Source organism: Gekko japonicus, unplaced genomic scaffold, assembly GCF_001447785.1.
Source record: "Gekko japonicus isolate JY-2015 unplaced genomic scaffold, Gekko_japonicus_V1.1 scaffold62, whole genome shotgun sequence".
Taxonomy (NCBI): domain Eukaryota; kingdom Metazoa; phylum Chordata; class Lepidosauria; order Squamata; family Gekkonidae; genus Gekko; species Gekko japonicus.
The window spans coordinates 1,098,223-1,125,420 of record NW_015166419.1 but is presented as its reverse complement, the minus strand read 5'-3'; the positions used below and the strand labels follow the sequence as shown (position 1 = coordinate 1,125,420).

General features: G+C 46.2%; 1 protein-coding gene across 1 annotated transcript in view; it reads right to left on the bottom strand.

Moving 5' to 3' along the window:
* Positions 1–504: 504 nt before the first annotated feature.
* MAN1C1 (mannosidase, alpha, class 1C, member 1) overlaps positions 505–27,198 on the bottom strand; it is a 224,417-nt gene continuing 197,723 nt past the window's right edge. Inside the window, exons 6-12 of the mRNA XM_015411629.1 lie at positions 24,399–24,522; positions 18,978–19,071; positions 13,839–13,954; positions 11,821–12,040; positions 5,721–5,893; positions 3,913–4,028; positions 505–1,446 (exon numbers count right to left, since the gene is read on the bottom strand). Coding sequence (XP_015267115.1) covers positions 1,323–1,446; positions 3,913–4,028; positions 5,721–5,893; positions 11,821–12,040; positions 13,839–13,954; positions 18,978–19,071; positions 24,399–24,522 — 967 coding nt within the window. The 3' untranslated portion in view covers positions 505–1,322. The remainder of the gene's footprint in view (positions 1,447–3,912; positions 4,029–5,720; positions 5,894–11,820; positions 12,041–13,838; positions 13,955–18,977; positions 19,072–24,398; positions 24,523–27,198) is intronic.

Genomic DNA, 27,198 nt, shown 5'->3' with positions numbered 1-27,198 from the left:
TGTTATGATGTGGAGGCAGGCAATGGCACACCACCTCTGAATGTCTCTTGCCTTAAAACCCCCCTGGGCTAGCCATATGGCCAAAAAAAAAAAAGAAGAAGCAGGGGGACGTGTCACTAAGGGCAGCTTCTCCTGCCATGTGCTGCACTCCCATATGGTAACCTTTGGCTGCCACCTCTCCTCCGCATCCCTGCATTCCCAGCTGGCTGCTGAAGCTGACCCACCCCATGCTGTTTGCACCACCAGGCTTTGCCTAGTCCCTCCCTCATGTGCAAGGGCCCTTTGTGACAGAGCCATAGAGTGGGGTATGACTCCTCATCAGCTTCTGTGGCAAAACCACCAGAGGATTGGCTGGGGTCTTGTGCCACGCCTCCTCATCAGCTTCTGTGGCCAGAGGATTGGCTGGGGTCTTGTGCCACCAAGTTTCTAAACCTTTAGCTTTTAAACATTCTGCGTCAAAAGAGAACCCAGAAATCCAGCTGTTGTTCTTATCAGACAGGAAATTTTTATTCTATTTCACACTTCTGAGTATTACAGAAATAAAATCATTACAAGTGCCTTGTAATATTTAAGCTCCAAATGAAAATTAAAACCAAAGAAAAACAAAAAGCAAATGGTTCCCTCAACCCCCAAAAAACTTCCAACATTAGAAAGCAAAGTCACACATGATGCAACTGACAGTAAACATTTCTGTTTTAAAGAGCACAGGGGGTAAAAAAGAAAGAATGTTATATAAAATATGTTTGGGATTCAGGATTTAGCAGACACTTCTTGATCCAGTGACGGCACCGAGTCCATTTTGAACGCATGTGATTTTGAAAATATATAAGTGATACAAGTGATTACAAAAATCAACGTTATATTTTTAAAAAAGCAGATGGAGGAGAGAGAAAAAAATGAAGGGGAAAAAAACAACAACCCCAAAACAAAAACACAACAACATGTCTGTTTTATGGCAAACTCCAGATCCTTTGGCCACATGAAAACAAAGTCAGTGAGCTCTATATAAATTCTCTGTAGAAAGCAACGTTCATGATTCTCTATTATGGCCCATAACAAATGTCTCATTACCAGGCTAAGTAAGGTTCCTCACAGAGGAAAAAAAACCCCAAGGTGCTTGTTTCACAGTTTTTATACTCCCCGATAAAATACAGTCCGGAATTGGACGAATGCCCCCAAAATACCTTTCCGGGAACATCACACATTCCTTTATTGGAAAGGAAAAACAAACTGAAAAAGAGAGAGAGAGAGAGAGAGAGAGAGAGAGAGAGAGAGAGAGAGAGAAGGGACCCGCTGAGCCCCACTGTGGAAGCTGGCTGCGTCTATTGCGCACTCGTCTTCAGGACAAAGTCTGTGTGGTTCACTGGCAGCGGGTGGGCTTCAGTGTTGAACACCCAGTCCTCGAGAGACAGCACATCATCTTCACAGAACAGAAGATACAGATACCTGCAATCAGGGGAGAAGAGATATCAAGGCACACTCAGAGGAAACAGCTTGCTCTGTCTTAGACAATGGTGCACCAGTAAGTACTGCTAAGCAAACTGAGCCAGTAATTTTCAAATTGCATGGGATTCCTTGGAAGGACGTCATGGTTTTCTCAGTAAGAAGGTCCATTAAGGGGAGGCATGCTTCTCTGAAAGACAGCTTGCCCACCACAGAGAGCCAGTTTGGTGTGGTGGTTAAGAGTGGTGGACTCTAATCTGGGAGAGCAGCTGCTGGTGTGACCTTGGGTCAGTCATAAATTCTTTCAGAGCTGTTCTCTCAAGGGCAGTTCTCGAGAGAGTTCCCTCAGCCCCACCTACCTCACAGGGTGTCTGTTGTGAGGAGGGGAACGGAAAGGAGACTGTGAGCCACTCTGAGACTCCTTCAAGTAGTGAAGGGCAGGGTATAAATCCAATCTCTTCTTCTTCTTTTCCTCTTCTTCCCTCTTCACAGGTGATTTGCTGCAACATGGCTTGGACAACATAAGAAGGGCAGGTCTATTGCTGACTGTTAGCCATGGTAGCTGAATGAGACCCTTCAGGCACAGAGACAGAATGCCTCTGATTGGCTGAATAGTAGCTAGCAGGTGAAGGCTATTGCCAATAGGCTCTGATCGTAGGCTTCCTTGCACAGCACCTGATTGGCTACAGTTGGAAAGTGGAGTACATGGACCACTGGTCTGATCTAGCAACAGGTACTATTATGTTGCTTCAGAGTATGGCGGAGTGTGTTCTTGGATGGACTCTCCGCTCATGCTGAGTGATGGTGAGGGCTAAACAGCTCTGCCAGTGAACCTGTTTGAATCGTGTGTGTACCCAAATATGGTCCCAGAATTCTCTGCAGCACACACAGGTTCCTCAGCAGACAAGTTCATGTGGAAGGTTTCCTTGAAGGTAGCAAGTTGAGGGGAAAAATAAACACATTGGCCGACTGTAACATCTTCAATCTCCTGATTTGTTACCATGTCTGACACTTCTCACCTAAGGTAGCCTTTTGTGGCCCAAAAAGAATGCAGCCCACCACCCACACATGGCCACTCAGCAGGCACTCTGTAAACTTCCTCTTTTGTTTGTTTTTTGCTGCCTCCATGAGATGGGGCCAGGGATGGGCAGAGGATGGCAAGTCAAGCACCTGGTAGGCATGAATGACAGCTTGTGTCTGGTTTGGCCGGCCACCAATTATGACAACCGTATGAAGTGAGAAGTGAGAGAAGAGCCCATGAACAATTAGGGGCTTCTACACTATCTCTAATATGAAACACAGAAAAAGGTATGGAGGGTGGGGTTTTTTTATGCAAAAGATGGATCCTCTGCAAATGCTCTGCATCTGCTTATCTCATTTAAACTGCTCAAACAAGATTTGATTGTAACATTTAAGCACCTCGATGTGAACGGAACCATTCACTATTGAAGTGTTCTTTAATCTTGCAGGGCTCTCATTAAATCGTGCACAATGGCATACCGTAATGGATTTCTACTTGCATTCATTGCTCTGCTGATAACAGGAACCAATAGCCAGGAGTTAAAAGATGGACCCCTGGTCCATGGGGTCGCGAAGAGTCGGACTCGACTGTGCGACTGAACAACAACAAAAAAGATGTCTAACCCAAATCAGAAGAAATGTTCAGGATAAGAACAAAGTATGATTAATGACTGGACAAGACCGTATAAAAAGCCTCATCCTAATCAGCCTCTCTGTGCAATATCTCTGCATACTCTAGTAATATTCATAATAATTTTTTAGTACCTTTATTGCCCACTTTCTGTACAATATTCATAATAATTATTTAGTACCTTTATTGCCCACTTTCTGTATTATGGTATGTTGTGTCCTAAACATTATTTTCCATTCCCGTTTGCATTGTTACCCAATTCTGTAATCCTAGTCCTACTGCACTGTCTGGTTGTTTGACATTCTGTATTCCACCTTGAAACTCATCAAGAAAAACAAGGAAATAAATAACTAAATAAATACACACAATGTGCATTATGCTTGCTCGGAGGTCCTTGGAAAGACTCTATCCCATCAACGAAATACACACAATGTGCACTATGCTTGCTCTGAGGTCCTTGGAAAGACTCTATCCCATCAGACTACAAATCAAGGATCCCGTTTTGGAATGCTCCCCTATGCTTACAAAAAAAATCCACACAAGCAGAAAGTCAGCACAGCAAGGAAAAATGGGGAGGGAGAAGCTCTCTCCTTGCTGTGCTAGCTTTCTATTGGCAGGGAGGGTTTTTTAATGCGAAGGAGTCTTTGGAACTCGAATCTACCATCTGTAGTGGTGCCGTCCATCCGACCACGTCATTCTTCAGTACGTGTAAACCAGGCTTCCGATTAGGCTTTCCTGATCCCTGGCAAGTCAACAACAAAAAGCAGGGGAAACTGCCTCTTTCTGTCCAAAGATCTTCACAGTCCTCAGCAACTTACTTTAATGTCTCTGCGAGGAAAAAACTCTGTTGCATGTTGTCGTGACTCGGGTTGGTGGTATAAACATCTCGGATCCCAGAGAAACCAGCTTCTACACGGCAATATTTCTCGAGCGCCTTGTTGGGGGGAGGGGTGGGAGAGGAAAAGAAAGGCAAATTTATTTCAGTAACACAGAGCAGTGAATGAGTAATTAGTTCATCACAATCAGCAATTTTTTATAAAGCTGAGCAGGTTTACTAGTTTGATTCAGGTTTTATGGAGGGGATACGCATTGGAAAGGGTTTTTTTTTTAATTACCCTCGGAAACAGGTTGGCCTTGAAGAACTGAGAGCTGGGAGTGGGGAGGCTCTGACAAATGGCACTTTCTGTTATATCCAAAGTTCAACAGCCTTCAACAATGGGCACTGAGGAGACGTTTCCCAAAATATTTTACAGTTTTCTGGCAGTGATCTGAGTAAGACGGTCTCAAATAGATTCGATGGCAGTGTGCACATAGCTCTGTGATCAGTGGTGGCCCAATCAGGAATGTCAGGATTACAACCGGGGACCCATCAGAGCAAGTTTTTCACTCTACAGGAAATAAGCCTATTAGGGCTGCAGGTTGGAGTCTTCCTAGACTCCACCCAGCCACTGGCTCCTGAGTGACCTGGAAGAACCATAAAAGCTTCCGGGTCAGGCTGGGTTAACACAGGAGACTGATGGCACCTTACATACTAACAGAATTTATGCTGTCTGGTTTTTGTGACTCACTTCATCAGATGTATGACTTGTAGATCCATTAGGCTGATAATATTTACACTATAAAATGCAAGCCAGACAAGCAGGAGTAGGGAGATGTTACAAAGAGAGGTCAGGCTGAGACTTTTCCTGGGCAAGAAGAGCACAGAGGAAAAAAGCCGAGAGGTGCACACTCTCGTACTCCATGTTGTTGTTGTTTTAAACTTAACAGTTTTCCATTCTACTTTCCAGTGCAAAGTATGTAAGTGTTTCACCACAGAAATGTAAAAGCATTAGACTGTATGCTTTTTGGGGACTGATTTTGAGTCCTGTGTTTTGAAGGAGACATGTACATATCCCCGTTCCCCACCCAATATTTCCAGTGATCAGGGTATTGTGGACCCTCTTCCTTCTTTCTAGCTAATGTGAGAGTCGCTGGAGTCTAAGCCCACGGAAATCAATTGGCTCAGACTGGAGTAACTCTGCATAGGATTGATCTATTGGAGGAGTAATGTATCAATATCCAATTTTCAAGTTTTCCTAGCAGTTTGGGCATCTCCCGGCTATTCGTGCATCAACATTAATGGGCAGGCTGTGCTTTGGGGAGAGGCTGTCATTCAGTCAGGAGAGCATCTGCTTTGCACGCAGAAGATCCCAGGTTCAATCCATGCCATCTCCAATGAAAAGAATCAGGTAACCAGTCATGTGAAAGGTCAACCATGGCCAATGTTCCCTCTAAGCTGTGGAGTCTTGTGAGCAAAGCATCTACTTTGTGAGCTACGGGCATTAAAGTTGTGGGTTGAGCGATTTGGGTACTGCAGACATTAGTCTGCTCTGGAGCCCTCCTTCCTGAGCCAAGACAGAAATGTGTGAGCCAGAGGCTAAAAAACTGTGAGCTGGCTCACACTAGCTCAGCTTAGAGGGAACACTGACCATGGCGCCCTTGCCCCCTAATCCTTCCAAGAGGCACCAGGTCCCCTCCAAAGCTGCAACAGCAAACGCCGGTACCAACCATTTCACCACAAATGCATTCCTCTGTCTAGGGAAGGAGAGGAGGGGGTTAGCAAAGGATACATGGTGGCTGACCATACCTCGACAACTTCCCATCCCCACTGCCTGTACTTAGGATCGTGTGTCAATCTCCACATGTACAGGTAACTTTCAACAACTTCGGGACGCAGAATGTAATAGCGATCGCTGAGCCGGGTGGCCACTGCTTCCGTGCCAGAATCAAAGCGAAATGCTTCTGGGCCCAGCTTGGAATCTAACAAAAGTAGACAAAAGACATTCAGAGGAGCTGGGAACTTTGATGTTCATTGCATCTGAGAAGCAAAAGTATCGATTAATCTTTCTGTGAGCAGACAATACATAGCACACTACACACACACACAAACACAGGCAACTAACAATCAGAGATCTCCCTCCTCCTGCAAATCTGAGCGCACAATTAATCTTTCTGTGAGCAGACAATGCATAGCACACTACACACACACAGAAACACAGGCAACTAAGAATCAGAAATCTCCCTCCTCCTGCAAATCTGAGCGCATCCTTAATAGTAAAATACTGAACGTAACAGCAAAGCTCCTCAGAGAACTGGGGTTGATCCTGAGCCCCAGTCAGTGATAGTAATGGGCAGTTTTTCTGCCACTCCTGTCTTCAGAACAGTCTCTTATTTCTACAGCACCCATTAGCAGGTGGCATTGTTTCTGATCTGCCCTGGGGCACAGGTGATCAGTGTCAAGCTTGAGCCAAAAGGCATGGGGCAAAAGGAGCCACCTTGATCCAACAGCCCACGAAGCAATAACAGCCTAGAGCTACTTTCGACCTTCAGCCTAGCAAAAAAGGACAATCTGAGTCTCCCTGGTGCCTGTCAATTTCCTTTCCATGCTCGTGTTCTGAGTCCGTTTTACGTCTGCTTAGCTGCTTCCATCTGATCCCACAGGAAAAGGCTCGGAGGTTTAAGAGCTCTGGGAACTGCTGAATATTTCATTAGTTCTAAAGCAGTTAACTTTGGAGAGAGAAGGCCTTGGAAACATCCCAGTGGGACCAGTCAAGCCAGCCAGTGCGTTGCCTTCTCTACCTGGCATTGTGGCGGTTCAGGACAACAACAAGCAATCAATGATAGGGATGTTAACTAAGGCAACTTCACATTTGCCATGGAGATTGCGACTGCTGCGTACATTTTGGAATTATGTTGATGCCTCTGTGTGCCAAGTGTGGAACATATGAATGATGGGCACCTTATCTTTAGACACAAATGTCCAAGCTTCTGTGAACCTGGGGACCCCACATTTGTATTTTGTGTGTGTGTGTGGGGGGGTTGTTTTGTTTTTTTGCTCTCAGGTCACAGCTGATGTATGGCAACCCCACAGGTAGTCTCCAATCCAAGTACTAAGCAGGGCTGGCCCTGCTTAGCTTCGGGGATCCTATGACATAAGGCTAGCCTGCGCTATCCAGGCCAGGGTTTACACATTTGTGTAAACATTCTAATACCACATATTTGTCCCTTCACATATTATATGACTAATGTAGGAAACACTGGTGTAACACCAAACATTCCCAAAACAACTACATGTGCCAACTTTACCAGGAAGGGGTTTGCTGCCTAGGGTTTTTTGTTTTGCTTTGTTCTATCACACACACACACACACACACACACACACACACACACACACACACTATCCAGGCCCATTTTCTATTGCTCAAAGGCCTTAACAAACAGACCTACATAAAGGATTTGTGTTATACCTAAAAACAGCAGCCAGGTAAAACGAGAAGGAAACTCAACCATAACTTTTAATAACTGACAGGAAAATTAATGACCACCACCTACATTCAGTCTACAATCAGCAGCACAACTGTTCAAAACTGCTCCAATGGCTTCCAGTGAACCTAATATTGGTATCCAGCCATCAACCGACATAAACTGGTCTGTGGCCTTGTGAAGACCGTCAACAAATGGCAACGATGGGACAGGGTATACCAGTGCTCTTGGGGAGGGGAAAGTATCGTGGTGGGGTCAGGCAAAAAATGAAGGGAAGGGAACAGAGAAATAGAGAAGCTCAGCTACCTTCCAGCCTATGCCCCATACCAAAGGTGGCAGTCAGTGGGGCTAGGATTAATGACCCCTCTCTGTCACTGGTGCTGTGTAATGCCAGGTCCATAAATAATAAGATCGCAGTCCTTCGGGACTTCCTGCTGGAGCAAAATGTGGACCTGGTTTGCATGATGGAGACTTGGGTGCGAGATGGGGAGACCGTAGTGTTCTCGCAATTGGCTCCACCTGGGTTCTCCGTCCTCCACCAGTCACGGACCAAGGGGCAGGGGGGAGCAGTGCCTCTGTTCATATGGGAGGCTTCCTCCTTCAGGGTGCTCCTGCTGTTGAAGCTCATGGGCATAGAGTGTACTGGCTTTGTGTGGGACGCCGGGGAGAGTTTGGCTATTTGTTTAGTGTACTGACCGCCCAATGCACTGGCCGATGGCCTGTCATCCCTGGTTGAGGCCATGTCAGGCTGGGCATTGGAGTACCCTAGACTGATAGTCCTGGGTGACTTCAATGTCCATGCTGATGATGTGACCTCTTCACAGGCGGTGGACCTGGTGTCGTCCATGGCGGCACTAGGACTCTCTCAATATGCAATGGCCCCCACTCACCTAGCTGATCACACGCTTGATTTGATCTTTGCGGCGGGGGTTACAGTGGACCGGATTACTGCTATGGTAGTTCTATGGTTGGACCACCATGCCCTGAAGGCCCGTGTGAACATTGCACCCCAACCCTGTTTGAGGGGTGGGCGTATTTTAGCTCATTTGCGGAGCCAAATGGACCCTCAGCAGCTTCAGACGGTCCTGCGGGAACCTATGCCCCCTGGCGGCTTGTTAGATGAGCTGGTCGAGGATTGGCATGGCCGACTCTTGGCAGCCATCGATGAGATTGCTCCCTGATGCCCTCTGTGTCCTCGCTCTAAGTGGGCTCCTTGGTTTACCCAGGAGTTGCGGCTGATGAAATGAAGGCTCAGACAACTAGAGAGACAGTGGCGGTGCACCCACAATGAGGCAACAAGAGCATCTTATAGGATGTTTATGAGTTCCTATGAGATGGCAGTCAAAGCCGCAAAGAGAGAGTTCTACGCGACCATGGTTGCATCTGCAAGCTCACACCCGGCACAATTGTTTAGAACTATTTGGTCGTTAACTGATCTGCCACAGGGCAGGCCAAATGCTAGGGAATTAGATACTGGCTGTGAGGCTTTTGCAAGCTATTTTGCAGAAAAAGTCTTGTCGCTCTGCCGTGATCTCCCTGCCACAGTTGAGACAGTGAGCGAACTCGAGGCCCCATGCACGTCTTCTGGTACTATTCTGGATTATTTCAGTCCACTCAGTCTAGAGGAAGTTGACAGACTGTTCTCAATGGTACGTCCAACCATGTGCAGCCTTGATCTGTGCCCTTCATGGCTTATAAAAACTGGCTGTGAAGGGTTTTGAGGTGCCCTTAGGGATGTTATCAACAAGTCCCTCACTGAGGGACTGTTCCCAGGGGCACTCAAGGAAGCGATGGTCTGCCCTCTCTTAAAAAAAAACATCCTTGGACCCGGCCGAATTGGCTAACTACCAGAGCTGTGGCGATTTAGTTGCAGAGCTTTATGGATGACACTTCCATGCTAGACCCTTTCTAGTCCGGATTTCATCAGAGACGGCACTGGTCGCCCTCACAGATGACCTCTGGAGGCATCTGGATCAGGGTGGCACTGTTGTTGTTGGACCTGTCAGTGGCGTTTGACATCGTCGACCATCAGTTGCTGATCCACCGCCTCGCCAACACTGGGATTCAGGGGTGTAATGATTCCATGTTTTGCTGTGTGTGTGTCTTTAAATGTTGTTTGACTGCAGTAATGTAAGAAGAGTGATAGAAGGAGCTAAGTGTGATTTGATTGGCTGATGACTGAGAGTGTGGGAGGAGTTGTTCTGAGTGGAATCTGTGTGTGTGTCTTTTGAGAGCGAAGTGTGGAAGAGCTTTGAAGAGAGTCTGTGTGACTCTAAAAGTTTTGTGAGAGAGTCTATGTGGCAAAGAAACAAGTTGTGTCTAAACTGTGTGGTTAGACAAATGTTTTATCTTGTGTGTCTAAGAGAAAGATCTTAGCCAGTGTGGCTATATATATATATATATATATGAGAGAGAGAATATACTGAGTGTATAAGCCTGTCAGAGTGACGTCTGAGAGACTGTTTGTAACACCAAGTTTAGCCAGTTATATTTAGAAGTTCGTTCTCTTTTTCAGTAACAGTTCAAAATAACCAGAAACCTATTTTGTTCTTAATTAAATAAATCAATTTTTGTTTTAAAAACATCCCAGAAATCAGTACAGTACTTCCTCAGGGCCACATAGTCCTCTGAAGTGCCCAGACCCTAGGTCATACTACCAAAAGAGAGAGAATTGGAATTTTAATTCCTGGTGGCAGCAGAAAACTACCATGTTTATGTACTCCATGAGTGTTTAAAGGTAAAACTGTCTCCCCAAAAAGCAAGAACGTCACAAGGGGCTTGCCTTGCAATGGCTTGTCTCCTTTCTCCAAGGTTGGGGACAGAGGGTGACGCTATATCTACATGCGCCCCCTTGCCCAGAGGCACAGGCTAGTGGGTCACCAATATGCAGATGACACCCAGCTATATCTGTTGTTGGGCAGTCAGTCTGACTCTACCCCAAATGACCTGGATTGGGCGCTTCAGGATGTGGTGGGCTGGCTTAGACTGAGCTGATTGAAATTGAATCCGATGAAGACAGAGCTCCTGTGCCTGAGTCGAAGCAGGTCGGGGGTAGGGAGCCCACTTAACAATGGAGGCCCAGGTAGCAGCCACTGCCAAGGCAGCCTTTTACCATCTACAGCTGATTAGGCAGATGGTTCCCTTCCTCGAACGCAATGACCTGGCAACGGTGACCCATTCTATAGTCACCTCGAGATAGGACTACTGCAATGCTCTCTGCATGGGGCTGCCCTTGTCCCAAATCCGGAAGCTGCAGCTAGTGCAAAATGCACTATATGAGAGCACATTCGGCCTGTGCTGAAGGCATTGCACTGGCTGCCAACAGCATACCGGATTCGCTTCAAGGTGCTGGTTTTGACCTTTAAAGCCCTATATGGTCGGGGGCCTGCCTACTTGAGGGACCGCCTTTAACCATACATCCCCCAAAGAGCACTGAGGTCAGGGTCACAAAATCGCCTGACTCTCCCTGGTTCGAAAGACAACCAGATTGGCCGCTACCAGAGCTAGGGCCTCCTCAGTGGCGGCTCCACACCAGTGGAATGAGATCCTGGAAGACATCAGGGCCCTGCAGGACCTCTTACAGTTCCGCAGGGCCTGTAAAATGGAGCTCTTCCACCAGGCCTTCGATTAGGAGCCGCCACTGAGGAATGAGCTATTAAAAACTGAACTGCTATGGCCCTCATGTTATTGGCACTAAGAACAACTATGGATACTGGTCTAGCTACATGGGGTAGGAGGGGTAACATCTTTACCACCCCAACCTCTCCCACTGTGCGTAGGATGTTATTTGAGAGTTTATTTATGCATCTGTAGTATTGATTTTAAATTGTTTTAACCTTGTATTTATATTTGTATCTGTAGTCTGTACACTGAATGCACATGGTGCCTTATGTTAGCCGCTCTGAGCCCGTTCGCGGGGAGGGCGGGGTATAAATGTAATAAAATAATAATAATAATAATAATAATAAGCAAAGCCAGTACTGTTCTGGTCATATCCTTGTTTAGATTTCCCATAGGCAGTTATTTGAAAAGATTTGACTCCAGGAGCTGCTGGAGAAAGCAATGCGTTTTCTTACTGCTTGAGAGCATCTCTATAATTTCTATGTCCTCCATGAATTGTGTGATTGAACAAATTATTGCTATTCTTCAAAAATTACCCATACAAATATAAGAACAAGAAGAATAGAAGCTCCTTAGAGCAGGAAACCCATGTTCTTCCATACTTATTCTATACAGCAGATTAACAGTGTCACACAAATAAATTCTAGGAGGCAAGCCCATCTGGGCAAGGTAGCCCACACCTTGAAGGTAGCCCACACCGACTGAGTGGGCGCAGCTCTGCTGCTGAAAGAGACTAACTGATCGTTTCAACAGGCAGCCAAAGTTTGTACTGATCTTCTTCTTAGAAGAGATTTTGCATTTACCTGAACGCACGTAAGACTCATGACAGGTATGTGTTATTTCTGCAGCCAGATCCATATAGTGCTGCTTCTGCTCTTCTGCTGTGTGCTGCCCTCCAAGAGCAATCATGCCACCCGAAAAGCAAGCCAAATGGCCCATCTTGTGGTCCAAGATGCCTCCTCGCCACTCAGCAATATATGTCAGTCCACCAGCAGACTTCTTCACCAGATTTTTTTCTATGGCCTACATTTATCAAGGAAGAAGGAAAATATGTTGTTGAAGGCTTTCACAGCTGGAGTTCATTAGTTGTTGTAGATATGCAAAATCCATGTACAAAGGAATCTCCTTAGGAAAGTTCCTTCATTAGCATGTCACAACCTGGGAACTCCTACAAGATAATGTCTCAGCCCTACCCTATCTTCCTGAGTAGATATAAATTATCTGCCTACCATTTTTCTTCTTACAATGACAGAGAGTACTCCATCTTTCTGTGTTATACCTCTGAGGATGCCAGTCACAGCTGCTGGAGAAACGTCAGGTACTACAATGCCAAGACCACAGCCATACAGACCAGAAAATCTACAACAACTAATGAAGAAGGAAAACATGCTGGATTTTTCAAAGGATATGGATACTGAAATATATACTCCTGCATGAGCAGCAAGATTCAATTTAATTTAGATATACACATACTGGTCAGTTTTCTGCAAACTTATTCTGGACAACTGGCAATGTAAAAAAAATAGCAGAGAACCAAAAACAAAACCAGCATTTGTGATGTTTATAGCACATTAAGACTTTTTTCAGTCCATTTCACGCTCATTATCATTAGCTGCCTTGAGAGGCGAATCATTACAGTCCCATTTGACACAGAGGATAGCAAGTGTGAATGAAGGCAAATGTATTGGTTTAAGTGCAGACACAGCAGGTTCTTTGCTGAGTAACTGTGCTTTACAGGCACACGCTTCACCAAACTGAATGCTGGATCAGCTGCCAGTCTTGTTCCCCTCCCCCAAGCATCAGGCAGGTATATGATTTTATTTTTATTCATCAAAAGTCATGGGCATGTGTGTTTCTTAGATTTTGTATGTGTGTGATGTGATGTCACAAGTGGTAGCCAATAGATACCCTGCACAGCAGGCTTTTTCTTCAGTTCAAATTCAACCACACTGAAAACGTACAGAACTGAGGCTGCGGTCACACGGAACATTAGCCACGCAAGAGAGACGGAAGACAGGTGGATTTTCCGGGTGCGATCTCACCGGCACATCTGGGAAGCGTAGCACTTCCGTGGCACAACCAAGGTTTCCTGCCGAAAACACGCAGCAAAAAACTAGTACCTCAGAGGTACTAGTTTCCGGAAACCGCGGGGCAAGGGCGGGCGTCTGATCGCGTTTCCGGTGGCATCCGGCGCCCGCCCATGTCCCCTTGCGAAAAAGGTTTTTCCCCCCCCAAGTCTCCGTGGATGCGCATACGCACCCAACGGAGCATGCGCATTCGGCGTGTACACAAAAAAAGAAAACCAGTTTTCCGCACCGCATGCTTCTTCGTTGCGCGCAGGCGTGTCCTGTGATCGGCACCTCTCCCTACCCACGGAACCTCCACAGTACCTCCACAGGAGGTCTGATCACTTAACCGCGCGTTGGTTTGCCCTGGGGCAAACAGCCACGCTCCCCCCCCCGCAGTTTCCTGCCCGTGTGACCGGAGCCTGAGTGTGTTTTTCCAGAGTTCACCCTGGAACAGAAGAAAACAGATGTTGGCAGCAAACTGGCCCCCACTATGAGGGCTCCAGCACACTGGCCCCCACTACTCTCTCTTTAAAAAAAAAAAAAAAAAAAAGCTCACCACTGCCTTCATATCAAGGCTGAAAGATGAGTGACTGCCTCAGGTCTGCCCAATGACTTCCTGGCTCAGGTAAGAGTTTGAATCCAAGCTCTGCAGTGGTTGAGGTGCTGCAAGACCGCCCTAGAACAACCTGGGCTTTCAATTTCTCTTCCAGAAACACAGCAGCTGAAGCAATAAAGCCAGATTCCTTTCTTACCTCTAGCGCATGGTCATACATGCTTTTCGCTTCAGTGTCCTGCTTGTCTGACATCAGCCATGATTTGATCAGGTATTCATAAAAACTGTCTCCAAGACCGCCAATGGAAACGTGGTCTGCAGTGGCAGGAAGAATAAAGCATTGCCTTGTGACTTCTGTGGTTGAAGAGAGGATTAAGCCAGGGGCCCTTCCAGGTGATTAAAGCTTAGGATATGCAGTGTCTTATTAGGGGCCACCCATTCTCTGCTGAATTTCTTGTCAAGTTATCTTTCCCCCAGCTTTTAGGAAGCTGAGAGAACCATTTCTGTTATGCAAAGCCTCTGCAGTGGTTGGGTAGCTGTGATACCAGGTATATTGTACGGTTTCCTGAGTTTATGTAAATTGTGCTGCATTTTAGCAATGTTTTTAAGTGCTGCTGCTATGCTTTAACTGTTATGATTTAATCATTATTAATAATTTATTGTCATTAATTTTTTTAACCATGAGACACCTTGAATGCCAAAAGGGAATTATAGAATGCAGCTGAAATTAGATATAAATGAGTATAAATTAAGTGTGCATGATTTCTATTATTCTGTATAAAATTAACTCTTCATCTGCTAGTTATGAGCATGGCCTAAAGCCCCACTTTCTGATACTGAAAACTGCACCCTGCAACTTCTCTGTCTTCTGAGACTTTACTGGGCATGACCCATATACTTTTCAATCACCATCACAACATTGAGGGCTAGAAACTTGAGGTAAAAGACAAACCGTCACTTATACTCCATTCCAGTACTAAATTCTGTAATGTTTCTGCTGCCCCAGAAAAGCAGTACAGCTCTGCATATTACTATATTTCCATATCAGCCATTCCATTCTCCTTCCAGTGGAGAAACAAAACTGCAGATAACAAAGGAACTAGCCCCGGATGTAAAGCATCACTGTGGGAAAATCAGGTTGTTTGATGGAACTGCACGTTCAAAAACTCTTGGCAGCTGGTGAGGCTGGCTAAATGTTGCGGTTGCGATGCTTTGCCTGGAGTGATACAGTCAAGTCCTGTGGAGGTTTAGACAGCCGTAGCAGATAGATGGGGTGGTGGTGGACCAAACAGCTACAATGCCAGGTGTAGAATGTGCCCAGAATACTGAATGACAGAGATTTTACAAGGCTACCTGTTCAAACTAGACTGCTCTGCGACATGCTACGCAAACCACTATGGGAAACTGACATGCCTGACAGCAGCAGATTTCTGCCTGGGGGGAATTTGCCTGAGAAAGTGTAGGACAGATTTATAACTTTAAAGTGCACCAAGGGGATATAGTAAAAAAAAAATTAAGCACAGAATCTTCAGGGCAACCAAGGATGTGCAAATCATCTTTCCAAGAGAGGGGGAGAGAACAAATTTATTTAAGACCTAGATGCAAGTACAAGGCATCTGAGCCTGTTTGTTCGTTAAAGAATGCCTTTCCATTTGAAAGGGAGGTTAAGATATTATGGAAGACTCCAAGGGATAGCAGGTGCTCTCCATCAAAAAATATTTCCTGTTTCTCACTTTGCCCCCTACCCGCATTCAATTACAGTATATAAAAAATCTACAGCATGTTATTTACAAAGTTCTTGCACCCCTCAAAAAGGGTCTTCGCTACCTCTTCACTCAGAAGTGGACCAGGGGAGAAAGTGGGCCTGAAAAGCCCCCACGAGGCAATTGGTGAGCTGACACCAACGACTGCTGTTGATGGTTGGAGCCAAGTGACCTCTGTGACACTGGCAGAAACAGCTGGGCCTTGGCGCTGCTTGCTCTGGGCCACCAGCCATGCATGTAGGGCAGTGGTCCACTGGGAAATTTCCCTGTAAATTAAATGGCCAGTCCACCCCTGTCTTCATCCCTGCAAGTAGTTTTTGTACAGTTGTCTCTGCAGGATACAGTGAAGCTTTTTGATTTGCTGGCTTCTCTGTTTCTTACCTGCCATGAAGTTTATCCGAAATACTGAAATCCAGCCATGAGAGTAACCCCCCTCCCACAATGCATTTTCACTGGCCTCAAAATGCAGTCAACCCTGACAACAAGCATCTCAGCAGCAAGAAGTCAGTTTGGAGGGGGTGGGGGAGGGAACAGGTCGTGAGCACAAGCTGTACATTGGATTTAAAAGGGAGGACCTGGAATTGAGGCTCCTCTACGAACCTGTGAACCAACAGCACCAGAACTGGATTCCATCTGCACTGACTGATTCCAGGGATGCTTCTCTGCCAAGAAATAGTTCAGTTCCAACAGGGAATTTTGATGGCCTCCGTTCCCTGCTGAAACAGGTACTCTCTCCATAACAGAGAGCGGCAGTTTTGACTGGGCGGCTTTTGCACTTTTAAAAAAGAAAGATGAAAAATTTCCCCAAGAGTACTCTGTGCTAAAATGAACAGAACTTCTACCCAGCAGGGAGCCCAAATTCTGTGCCTTAAAACACAGACTTCTGAGAGCTGCACAAATTATAAGCAAGTTTACACATCATTATTTCATTGGTTGAACTTAATCTGCTTCTAGTTGTCATTGGGAGGGGCAAGGACTCCTACCGGGCACTATCAACCCCGTCTGCTAGAAATCTGCCCCCATCATCCTCTGGCTCTTGGGATATTACCTCAGGCTCTTGGGATTTTACAGTTTCTGCATTTATAAAAGTTATTTTTGTGTATTGTATTATGCTGCAGTGGCTCAAGTGGTTAAGACGCTGAACTGCAGCCTGTGGCAGGTCAGTAGTTCAGCAGTTCGAGACCGGGTGCCGCATGATGGAGTGAGCTCCCATCTCTAGTTCCAGCTCCTGCCAACCTAGCAGTTCGAAAGCAAGAAATTGCAAGTAGATAAATTGGTACCACTTCGGTGGGAAGGTAACAGCGTTCTGTGCGCCTTGGTGTTTAGTCTTGCCGGCCACATGACCACGGAAACGTCTTCGGACAGCGCTGGCTCTTCGGCTTTGAAACGGAGATGAGCACCGCAACCCTAGAGTCAGATTCGACTGGCTTTCGAGCAAGGGAACGTTTACCTTTACATATTTGCCAGGTTTGGATTTGATTGCTCTTTATATTTGTACTTAGCAACAAAGTAATGTCAAGATATTTGCTTCCCCTTCCCAAATGACAGCTGATGCTGAATCCTGTGAAGACTCACTGCCCTGCATAGATTCATTCAAATCATTGGTCCATCTAACCTGTTTTGACTTAACTTCTCTGCGGGGCTAACCTCTTCTTCCTTGGGACACAAACTTCAAGTAGCAAACAAGTTACGGGAAACAGCATTTTGGGGATAAAGGCAGCTGCTGCTACTGCAGCAGAAGCAATCAAGGAGCGGCCATGGCTCAATGGTAGAGCATCTGCTTGGCACGCAGAAGGTCCAAAGTGCAATCCCATCTCCTCCAGTTAAAAGGATCAGGTAGTCAGTGGTGTGAAAGACCCCCACCTGAGACCCCGGAGAGCTGTTGCCTATCAGAGTAGACAAGAGTGACCTAGTAGAAGGCAGCTTCAGGTGTTCATGATGGAGAGCGCAGATTTGAAAAGAAACACGACTCTTCCCCTTGCTTCCTTGTTCATAGCATGGTTTCATGCTTTGCTTTCAAGAACTTAAATTGCTCCTCATCGGGCATCTCTGTATTACCGAGCAAAACCAGTTAAATTCTGTGCTGCAGGGGCCTCTTAGCTTAGCTTGCTCCAGGGTTCTTTTACTGTTCCAATCCACTCCTGATTACCTCTCTGCTCCTTCATACCACTAACACTTTTCTACTCACTAGCCCTAAGATTTCTCTTCCGTCTCTACTGTTGGCCCTTTGCACTCTCTATTTCACTGCTGTGGGATGCCCAAGGTCTTGGCAGACATCTTCTTTGGTCTTGTTTATATATCTGGGTCCACAGATAAGGCTACCAGAATGAGGAATGGCTTAAAATAATTTTAATTAGAAGAGCAACCTGATCAAGAACAAACTAAGGGTGCATCTAAGCAATTCATGGGAGGCAACCAATCATGAAAATGTTGTGGGAGGGAAGTTGGAAGTCGGAAATCACATGCATTGTTTGTTAGCAGGGCTATTTTTGGGCAGGAACGCACAGGAACGGAGTTCCGGCTGGCTCCCAAGTTGGCCACGCCCAGCAGGAACTCATTAGCATAATAGGCCACACCCAACAGCAGAAACTCATTAGGATTGGCTACATTAGAGGTGTGTGGCCTAACATGCAAAGGAGCTCTTGCTCCAAAAAAGGCCCTGGGTTTAGACAACAAACAAGGTAAACAGAATAAGAAGCAAAAGATGGGTGTGGCTGGATGACCACACTTCTGATAACATGGGGGTGTGGCCTAATATGCTAATAAGCTATGCTGTCAGGGGTGTGGCCTAATATGCTACTGAGTTCCTGCTGTTGGGTGTGGCCTATTATACTAATGAGTTCCTGCTGGGCTTTTTCTACAAAAAGAGCCCTGCTTGTTAGATTGTAGCAAAGCAGGTTTGGGGAAAAGTTCACTGCAAACAGGGAAAGGAATGACTGGAGCATGATGTTGTATGGATGTTTCCCCTCCCTAAAGCACTGCAGTTTGGACACCAGGGCCCAGAAACACTTTTGTGTGAAAGTCACATAGGTGGTATAAGGGCTCCAGAATCAGTGTACCCACCAAGGGTGCTCACTGGCTCCCCTTCACCTGGAAGGTCTACAAAAACTTAGGGGTCAGGCTGGATCCTTGCCAGGGCAACACCAGTATCCACAGTAATGCCTGGACCGCACTCTGCAGCTGACACCCAGGATAAACAATGACTACATACACAAAGAGAGAGCAGTCCCCTGAAGATTAAAACGGTTGGATGAATTTGGGATACAGGAGCCTAAGGAGTTCTCTTTCTAAGTCCAGGATTTCAAGAGATAGTTGACAAGGAAGCGGAGCTTTGGCTATGGGAGACTACTCTTTTTTTTGCATCTGATTGACAGAATTAGTTCTGCGTAATAAGCTCCTTGATTTTAATCTGTCCACTAATACTGTCTTTGGCTTGATGCTCTTGCATTTGTGAGCAGTAGGAGGATGTCCGACACATGTCAGTATGTGTTTCCCCTGCTCGACCTGAGGGGTTTCATTTAGGTTTAGTTATACACGGCCTTTCAACCATCAGTCCCTGAAGTGGTGATACTCACGCTGCACCCAGTTCCCAGTTACTGGGCTGAGAAAGTTGGGATAGAGTCCCTGTGGTTTCTCGATTCTGTTCAGGACTTTGCGGATATTTGCCACCTATGGGGCCAAAAAGAAAGGTAGGAGACACATAAGACCTATTATAGTCATCCATTCAGAAATTCATTTTTTAAAAATCAATCCCTCCCCCCCCAAAATAAGAAGAAGATACCTGGTCATGCTAGTAATCTATCGGGTCTACAGACATGCTTGTCATTTGTTGGGGAAATTAAAACAAGGCATAAAAAAGCAGATAAAAGCAGTGAACAAAACCGCAGGGAAATCTCTAATAAAAACCACCAGATAAAATTAAGAGGGCAAAAAGAAAAAAAAACAACCATCTGCAGCTCAATAAATTCATCAATCATAATGCCTGGATGAGTAAAAGACACCTCACGGTGCCCAGAATTTGGCAAGTCAGGTTACAGGCAAACTGTCGTGGAAAAGATAATCCAGCACAGAAAATGTCCTGCCACATCCCCTTGCCAATGAGGGTTCGTGTTAGATAAGGAAACACCACTCCTGCCTACATGCTGGCCTCTGATGCTCATCTGAACTGATGGACAGGATCCTAATCACATATCTGGAAGGGAGGTGGGGGAGAAGCCACTTGGAAGTAGACTAGTTGGGGACAGCAGGAACTAAGGGAGGAGGGCAGAGGAAAGAAAACAATGAGCAGCGCAAAGGGAGCAAGAGATGGGGGGCGGGTGATCTGGAGAACAGAAAAACTGTGGAGCAGGAGTTTGGGGACTCCAGGCAGGAAACAGAGAAGGGAGCAGAGGCTACGTGGAGGGAGCCTGGGGAGCAGAGCTCAAAACTGGGGTCCAGGTGCAGTGGCAGAAGTAGCTATGTATACTGCCAATACATTTTAACGAGGGTTTATGAATATATTACCATCTGGCTGTTAGGAGGACAAAGTTTGAGTCCAGTGGCACCTTTAAGACCGACAAAGTTTTATTCAAGGTACGAGCTTTCGGGTGCACACACACTTCCTCAGATACACTGAAATGGAAGTTAACAGTCCATACATACAGGCAGGCGGTGAACAGCAAATTAGCATACAACATAATGAAGATGTTTTAACAGTGACGGAGGAGACATAACACTACACAACCATTCACCCCATCTCAAAGAAAACGTATGCTGTTAGTTACCTTCATACTTGAGACGAGAGGAGACGAGGGGAGCATAACAACAGGATCTCAGTTATTTACTCTTAGCATTCCACTATTAAGAAGGATACATTTACACATTAGTCTCCTATTTTGACATATTTATTTGCTCCACTGTTCCCCCCCCCGTAATTAAATCCAAACAAATGGTGACTGTATAAACTTAACTTGTTATTCCTGTTTGGTCTTTTTATCTGTAAAAACATCTTCATTATGTTGTATACTAATTTGCTGTTCACCGTCTGCCTATATGCATGGACTGTTAACTTCCATTTCAATGTATCTGAGGAAGTGTGCCTTGCACACAAAAGCTCATACCTTGAATAAAACTTTGTCGGTCCTAAAGGTGCCACTGGACTCAAACTTTGTTCTACTGCTTCAGACCAACACAGCTGTCCACCTTGATCTGGCTGTTAGGAGATTAGCTATTGTCTGGTTTTTCTCTCCCTGGTGTTATTATACATTTTTTTAAAAAAAAAATCAGATATTAACTGCTGCATCTTTATTGTTACTTTACATCCTTAGCTATCTCTAGGATCCAGTGTTTCCCAGCCTCTCCAACTGGTTTTAAAGACACCAAACCATAGTTAAGAGCTAACCAGGGTTAACATTTCACCTGCATCTGAAAAATTGGCTTTGCCCATTCATCACTTCCCCCACACACAGACTTCCATGGAGTCTCATGGGCAGGTTAATGACACGTTTGAACGTGTTAAAAGTCTCATAAGTCTCTGGCTGTGAGCTAATGAGTTCATCTGGTTTTCTGGAAAGCCATTTCCATCCAGATGGCTGTTCGCAACCACCTCCTCCTGTGCTCTATTTTGTCCCTTGGCTTTAGCTATACTGCATATGCTGGATGGGTGAATCCATTATGGGGCAGGTTCTCCCTCTTATTGATTAGCTTGGCTTGGTAACAGGAACAGGGATTTAATTGGCCTCTTCGAAAAGCATTAAGCATCAACCACCACCCAGACCCTTCCTCAGACATTACACAATACCTTAGGAACAAGTATTTGGGGGTGAAACTGAGGTTTAAATAAGGCCCTTTGTCTGAATCTAAGCTTTCATTCCCCACCACCAGCCAGTTTTATTTCTAGTTTTGCCTTTCCTACCCAGCCAATTTCCTTTCACATCTTCCTCCCACCCAGCCCTGCTTTCGTTTTATTCATCAGTGCACCTCATCAGTCTTATGTAACCATTTTCACACTACTCTGCCCATTCATTCCTTATCTTCTCTGTTCCGTTTCCTCGGTTTCCAACATTTCATTCATTCATTCACCGACTTTTGTGTCTCTCTCCTGATTCTCTCTTTTGCCCCAGCGAGAGATTCCCTCTTGCAAGCCCTTTGCATCTTGTTCTCCCTTCTCTCTCCCAGGAGCCTCTCCCAAACACCTCCCCCCCCATGGCTGCTTTGAAAGTGTCAGATATATCCTGGGAACAGACTGTTCTCAAACTGTTCCGTTGAAAACCCAAGGAGGACACAATTGGAGCATTCTGTGTCACAAGCGGTTCCTGAATGGATCTGCTCCCCTCATACTTGGAAGTGGCTTCCAATTCTAATTGGAGCAATTTGTCTCTCCCCGTGTGGGCTTTTTGAAGGAAGGGGCATGCATACACATGTGAGCCAATGATGGAATCCACTGGCATATGGAGTTTCTCTCACATATGGTTACAGGACCACTAGAACGAAGCCTCATAAAGAAAATCTGAGGGTTAGCAAAAATGCCAGCAATCCTCAGAAGGAGGAAGTGTTAAGATCCTCAGATGTAATGAGCATCCAGGGCCTCAGCCCTCACTCAGGGATACTAACAATTCTGTCTACAGCAGGAGAGGGGATGGCAATGCTCCGGCTTCCTCTCCACGTGGATATGGCCCACTGAAAGACTGCCAGAAAGAAAGAAAAAATTGAGGTATTATCAAAGTGGGTGTGGAGACCGTACTGTCTTTTCCAGAAACAGGGTCTTCCAAGAGCTTCAAAGTAAGACCTTCCACGGGAAGAGCTTCAAAAAGGAATTAGATAAGCATATGGAGCAGAGGTCCATCAGTGGCTATTAGCCACAAGGTATAGATAGGGACTCTGGGGCAAGTGATGCTCTGTCTTCTTAGTGCTTGGGGGGGTCAACAGTGGGATGGCTTCTAATGTCCTGGCCCCACTGGTGGACCTCCTGATGGCACTGGTATTTCTGGCCACTGTGTGATACAGAGTGTTGGACCTCAGCAGGGTATAATGCCATACAGTCCACTGGCCAAAGCAGCCATTGTCTCCAGGAGAACTGATCTTGGTCATCTGGACATCAGTTGTAGTAGCTGGAGATCTCCAGGTACTGCCTGGAGGTTGGCTTATGTTAACTTGGGGCGATGCAGTGGCAGCTAAGGTAGAAAAGCACCTCCTCCTATGCCATGTCTTCTGGGTTCCAAGAGTCTGGAAAACAGTTCCGTAGCCAGTTACAGGGTTGCCAACTCTCGGTTGGGAAATATGTGGAGATTTGAGGGGTAGAACCTGGGGAGGGACCTCAGCAGGGTATAATGCCATAGAGTCCACTGCCCAAAGCAACCATTGTCTCCAGGGGAACTGACCTTGGTCATCTGGAGATCAATTGTAATAGCTAGGAAATTTTCTGTAGGGGAAATGATGTGCTGTGATTGGGGAACACGGTGATTTCTGGGAGATCTCCAGGCCCCACAGGGAGACTGGCAACTCCAGTGACCATTTAAGGGGAGATTGGGATATGTATTTTACCTCAGGACACATTCAATGACTCCCAACAGCAACAGCAAACTGTTTAGAATGTTAGAGGCAAAGGCCAATCAGGCCACATATGCAAACGACCTCTGTGTTCCGACTGGCTTTGGGGGGGAGAGGAACAGCAAACTGTTTAGAATGTTGGAGGCGGGACTCAGGCAATGCAGCCAGTGGATAAGGACAGCTTCTGAGTGACACATCATGGAGCCAACTGATTTAGGAGCGTGTGGAATGTTCAGAAAGTGGCACCCCACTTCACAATTATATATAAGGAGGGATAGCATGATTCTGTATGCTAATTAAATTACAAATGATGCATTTTATGTTTTCAAAACAGCAAGATAAATTTCAGCTTGACAGTCATAGTACAATAGTTAGAGAGTGTTGGACAGGAAGGTAGATTGGGTGAGGAAAAAGGCCCCACCTCCCAACCCACCCTGGCCCCACCCCCGAAGAAGGGACAGAGGGAGAGGCAGACTGCCTGCCCCTCAAAGGAGGAAAATGGGAAGAGGCAGCCTGTTCCACCCAGCTGGCCGGGTGCCACCTCCTTCAGGTGGGCCCTTCTGCTGCTGGGTGGGCCCAGCCGGCGTGAGGGGGGGCATCAGTGAACATAGTGGCCAATCTGTCCTAACACCAGGAGATCCAGGTTCAGATTCCCATCTGCTATGGGACTGCACTGGGTGACCTTGGCCCAGTCATTTTCAGCCTAACCTACCTCAGAGGGCTGTTGAGGATGAACTGGAGAAGCAGGGAACAATGTATGCTGCCCTGAGTTCCTTGGAGGAAGGAGGGCACAAAACCACACCAAATAAACAAACAGAACAGAAAGTAAATATTGCAGATATTTCACTTCTATTATTAGTAGTATTAATATTATTAGTATCATTTTGATTTTCTGAATCACCCTATCCTTGCTGCTGCAGGGCTCTGGGCAACCTACAACAATAGACAAAAATATAAAACCACAAAAAAAATCAGATACACGAATAATACTAATATGACAGAATTAAAAGAATGAAGATGGCAAGCGGCATGTTACTTCGCAAACTGGATTGCCCGGCCAGGGGAGAGCAGGAACGAAACAAGTCTGGAGAGCGAGGAGAGGGTGCCATCCAGAGTGGAAACCATTACTGTGCTCAACCAAAACCCTGGCGGAACATCTCTGCCTTACAGGCCCTGTGGAATTGCATAAGATCCTGCACGGAGTTCCATCCTGTCAGGGCCAGGACCAAAAAGGCCCTGGCCCTGGTCGAGGACACCCGGATATCTCTGGGGCCAGGGACCACCAGCAGATTGCTATCCAAGGAGCGTAATGCTTTCCCAGGGACATACCAGATTTCTGTTTTCCCTGTGCTGGGGGAGGGGAACACGGGCGGGGGGAGCCTATCCCCTCATAGCTTCATAAAATAGCTGGAAAATTTGCATCTCTGGGGGTGGCAAAAAGGACAGGTAAGGAACAGGAAAGTACTTGCCTTTTCAGCATATACCGCATTCCCCGATAACTCTGAGAGGTGCAGGAATTCCAGGTGCAGGCTGCCAAATTCTGCCAAAATGCTGCTGCCCGCAGATGCCCATCCCCAGCTCCAGCTCATGCCACTGTAAGGGCAGGACAAAAAATAAACACCCAGTGAGTCTTAAGTATGCAACAAGAGCATTCCTGAATTGTTCCTGTGCACACCTGGAGTTTGTCTGTTCTGGTCCTACACCTGAAGAGGGCTGTACCACCAGGCTGTAGGAGGGGAGACGACATTTTCAATACTCCCCCATGTGAAACAAAAACCTTATCCACATGTGAGGAATTATCAGGTGGGGTAGAGGCTTTAGCTCACCTCTCAACATACTGCTTGACAGAGTTAGTTACATAGGGGAACTCTGAAAAAAATGTAATCACTCCTTGTCAGAATAAAGTGGTATGGTCCACTCTACCACTTCAGCATCTAATTTGCCTCATCCAGTGCACCTACATATCAGACTTCTATAATTCAGCATTTTTCAGATACTATTTTGGGAGCCCTAAGGTCAGGGCTTTTTTTGTAGAAAAAGCCCAGCAGGAACTCATTAGCATATTAGCCCACACCCATGACAGCACAGCTCATTAGCATATTAGGCCACACCCCTGTGTTACCAGAAGTGTGGTCATCCAGCCACACCCACCTTTTGCTTCTTATTCTGTTTACCTTGTTTGTTGTCAAAACCCAGGGCTTTTTTTGGAGCAGGAACTCCTTTGCATGTTAGGCCACACATCCCTAATGTAGCCAATCCTAATGAGTTCCTGCTCTTGGGTGTGGCCTATTATGCTAACGAGTTCCTGCTGGGCGTGGCCAACTCAGGAGCCAGCCGGAACTCCGTTCCTGTGCGTTCCTGCCCAAAAATAGCCCTGCCTAAGGTTCTTTGGAAGCTCTTCAGAAGACCGGCAAAAAGGGGCAAGCTTCCCTTCTGAACAGCTGACTCACAACTGTGGTTTGCCTCCCACCCCCCCACCTGCAGTGCCCCATTCCTTGGGGAGGGCTGGGGGGTGTTCCCAGGCAGGAGCAGCAGCACTTCACATGAACTGGCCAGTGCCTTGCGTGAACTTTGCATACTCTAAGAATGGTCTTCTGGAGCCCTCTGCAACAGAAACAGTTCCAGCGCCAAATACACAGCATTGTTGCCATGTGGAAGTTACCTTTAAGAACTGCAGCCACAGCTCATAACAAATGTGAGGCAGGCAGTCCTACGGTATTTTTAGTCAGGGATGCTACTCTAGGGTAGTCAGTCCCTCGCACATTCCAAATTGACTGGGTGCTTTTAACTGGCGATGGCCTAAGACCATTGACAAGGATTAGCTCTGGTTGGGTGGTCCACACATCTGCCTTTGTACAATGAAACCATGAGGGCCAAGAGAAAATGGGCATTTGCTCTATCCTGAGATACCTTCTGCACTCTTGAAGGTGCCACACAGATGGGACCTGAGAAAACAGAGTTCTGTATATGTGTGTTTTGCATAGAACAGCCTAGTGCAGATCAATGACAGATGCTCTTCCTAGTTCCATGAACTGCATAAATAATTCTGCTATCATGTGCACATTCCATGGGGACATGAATTTGTGCAGCAGCAACTTACAAACCATCAAGTCCAATGCACGCACACAGAAACCTGCCAGTCACTGGGAAGAGCCAGCATGGTGAAGTGGTTAGAGTGCCGGACAAAGACCTAGAAATTGTTGTTCAGTCGCACAGTTGAGTCCAACCTTCACAACCCTATGGACCACATTGCGCCAGGCCCTCCCGTCTTCCACTGTCCTCCGGAGTTTTCTCAATTTCATGTTCATTGCATCGATAACTCTGTCTAACCATCTCATCCTTTGCTGTCCCCTTCTTCTTTGACCTTCAATCTTTCCCAGCATCAGGGTCTTCTCCAGTGAGTGCTCCCTTCTTCTTTGGTGGCCACAGTATCTGAGCTTCAGCTTCAGTATCTGACCTTCCAGGGAACAGTTAGGATTGACTGATTTGATCTCCTTTGTCCTGGCCCCACTGCTGGACCTCCTGATGGCACCTGGTATTTTTGGCCACTGTGTGACAGAGTGTTGGAATAGATGAGCCATTGGCCTCATCCAAAATTGGCTTCTCTTATGTTCTTATGTCTCATGAGTCTTCTCCAGCACATTCATTCGAAAGCATCTATTCTTCGGCACTCGGCTTTCCTTACGGTCCAGCTCTCGCAGCCATACATTACTACTGAGAATACCATTGCTTTGACCATACGGACTTTTGTTGGCAGGGTGATGTCTCTACTTTTTATTATGCTGTCTAGCTTTGCCATCGCTTTCCTCCCAAGGAGCAGGCGTCTTTTAATTTCATGGCTGCAGTCACCATCTGCAGTGATCTTGGATCCGAGGAACATGAATTCTGTCACTGCTTCCATGACTTCCCCTTCTATTTGCTAAGGAGTGATGGGGCCAGATGCCATAATCTTAGTTTTTTTGATGTTGAGTTTCAAGCGAACTTTTGTGCTCTTCTCTTTCACCCTAAGCAAGAGACTCTAAGCAAGAGACTCTTCACTTTCTGCCATTAGAGTGGTATCATCTGCATATCTGAGGTTGTTCATGTTTTCCCCGGCAATCTTAGTTCCAGCTTGTGATTCATCCAGGCCGGCATTTCTCATGACGTACTCTGCATATAAATTAAATAAGCAGGGTGACAATATACATCCTTGTCATACTCCTTTTCCTGTGCTAAACCAATCAGTTGTTCCATATCCAGTTCTAACTGTTGCTTCTTGACCCTTATACA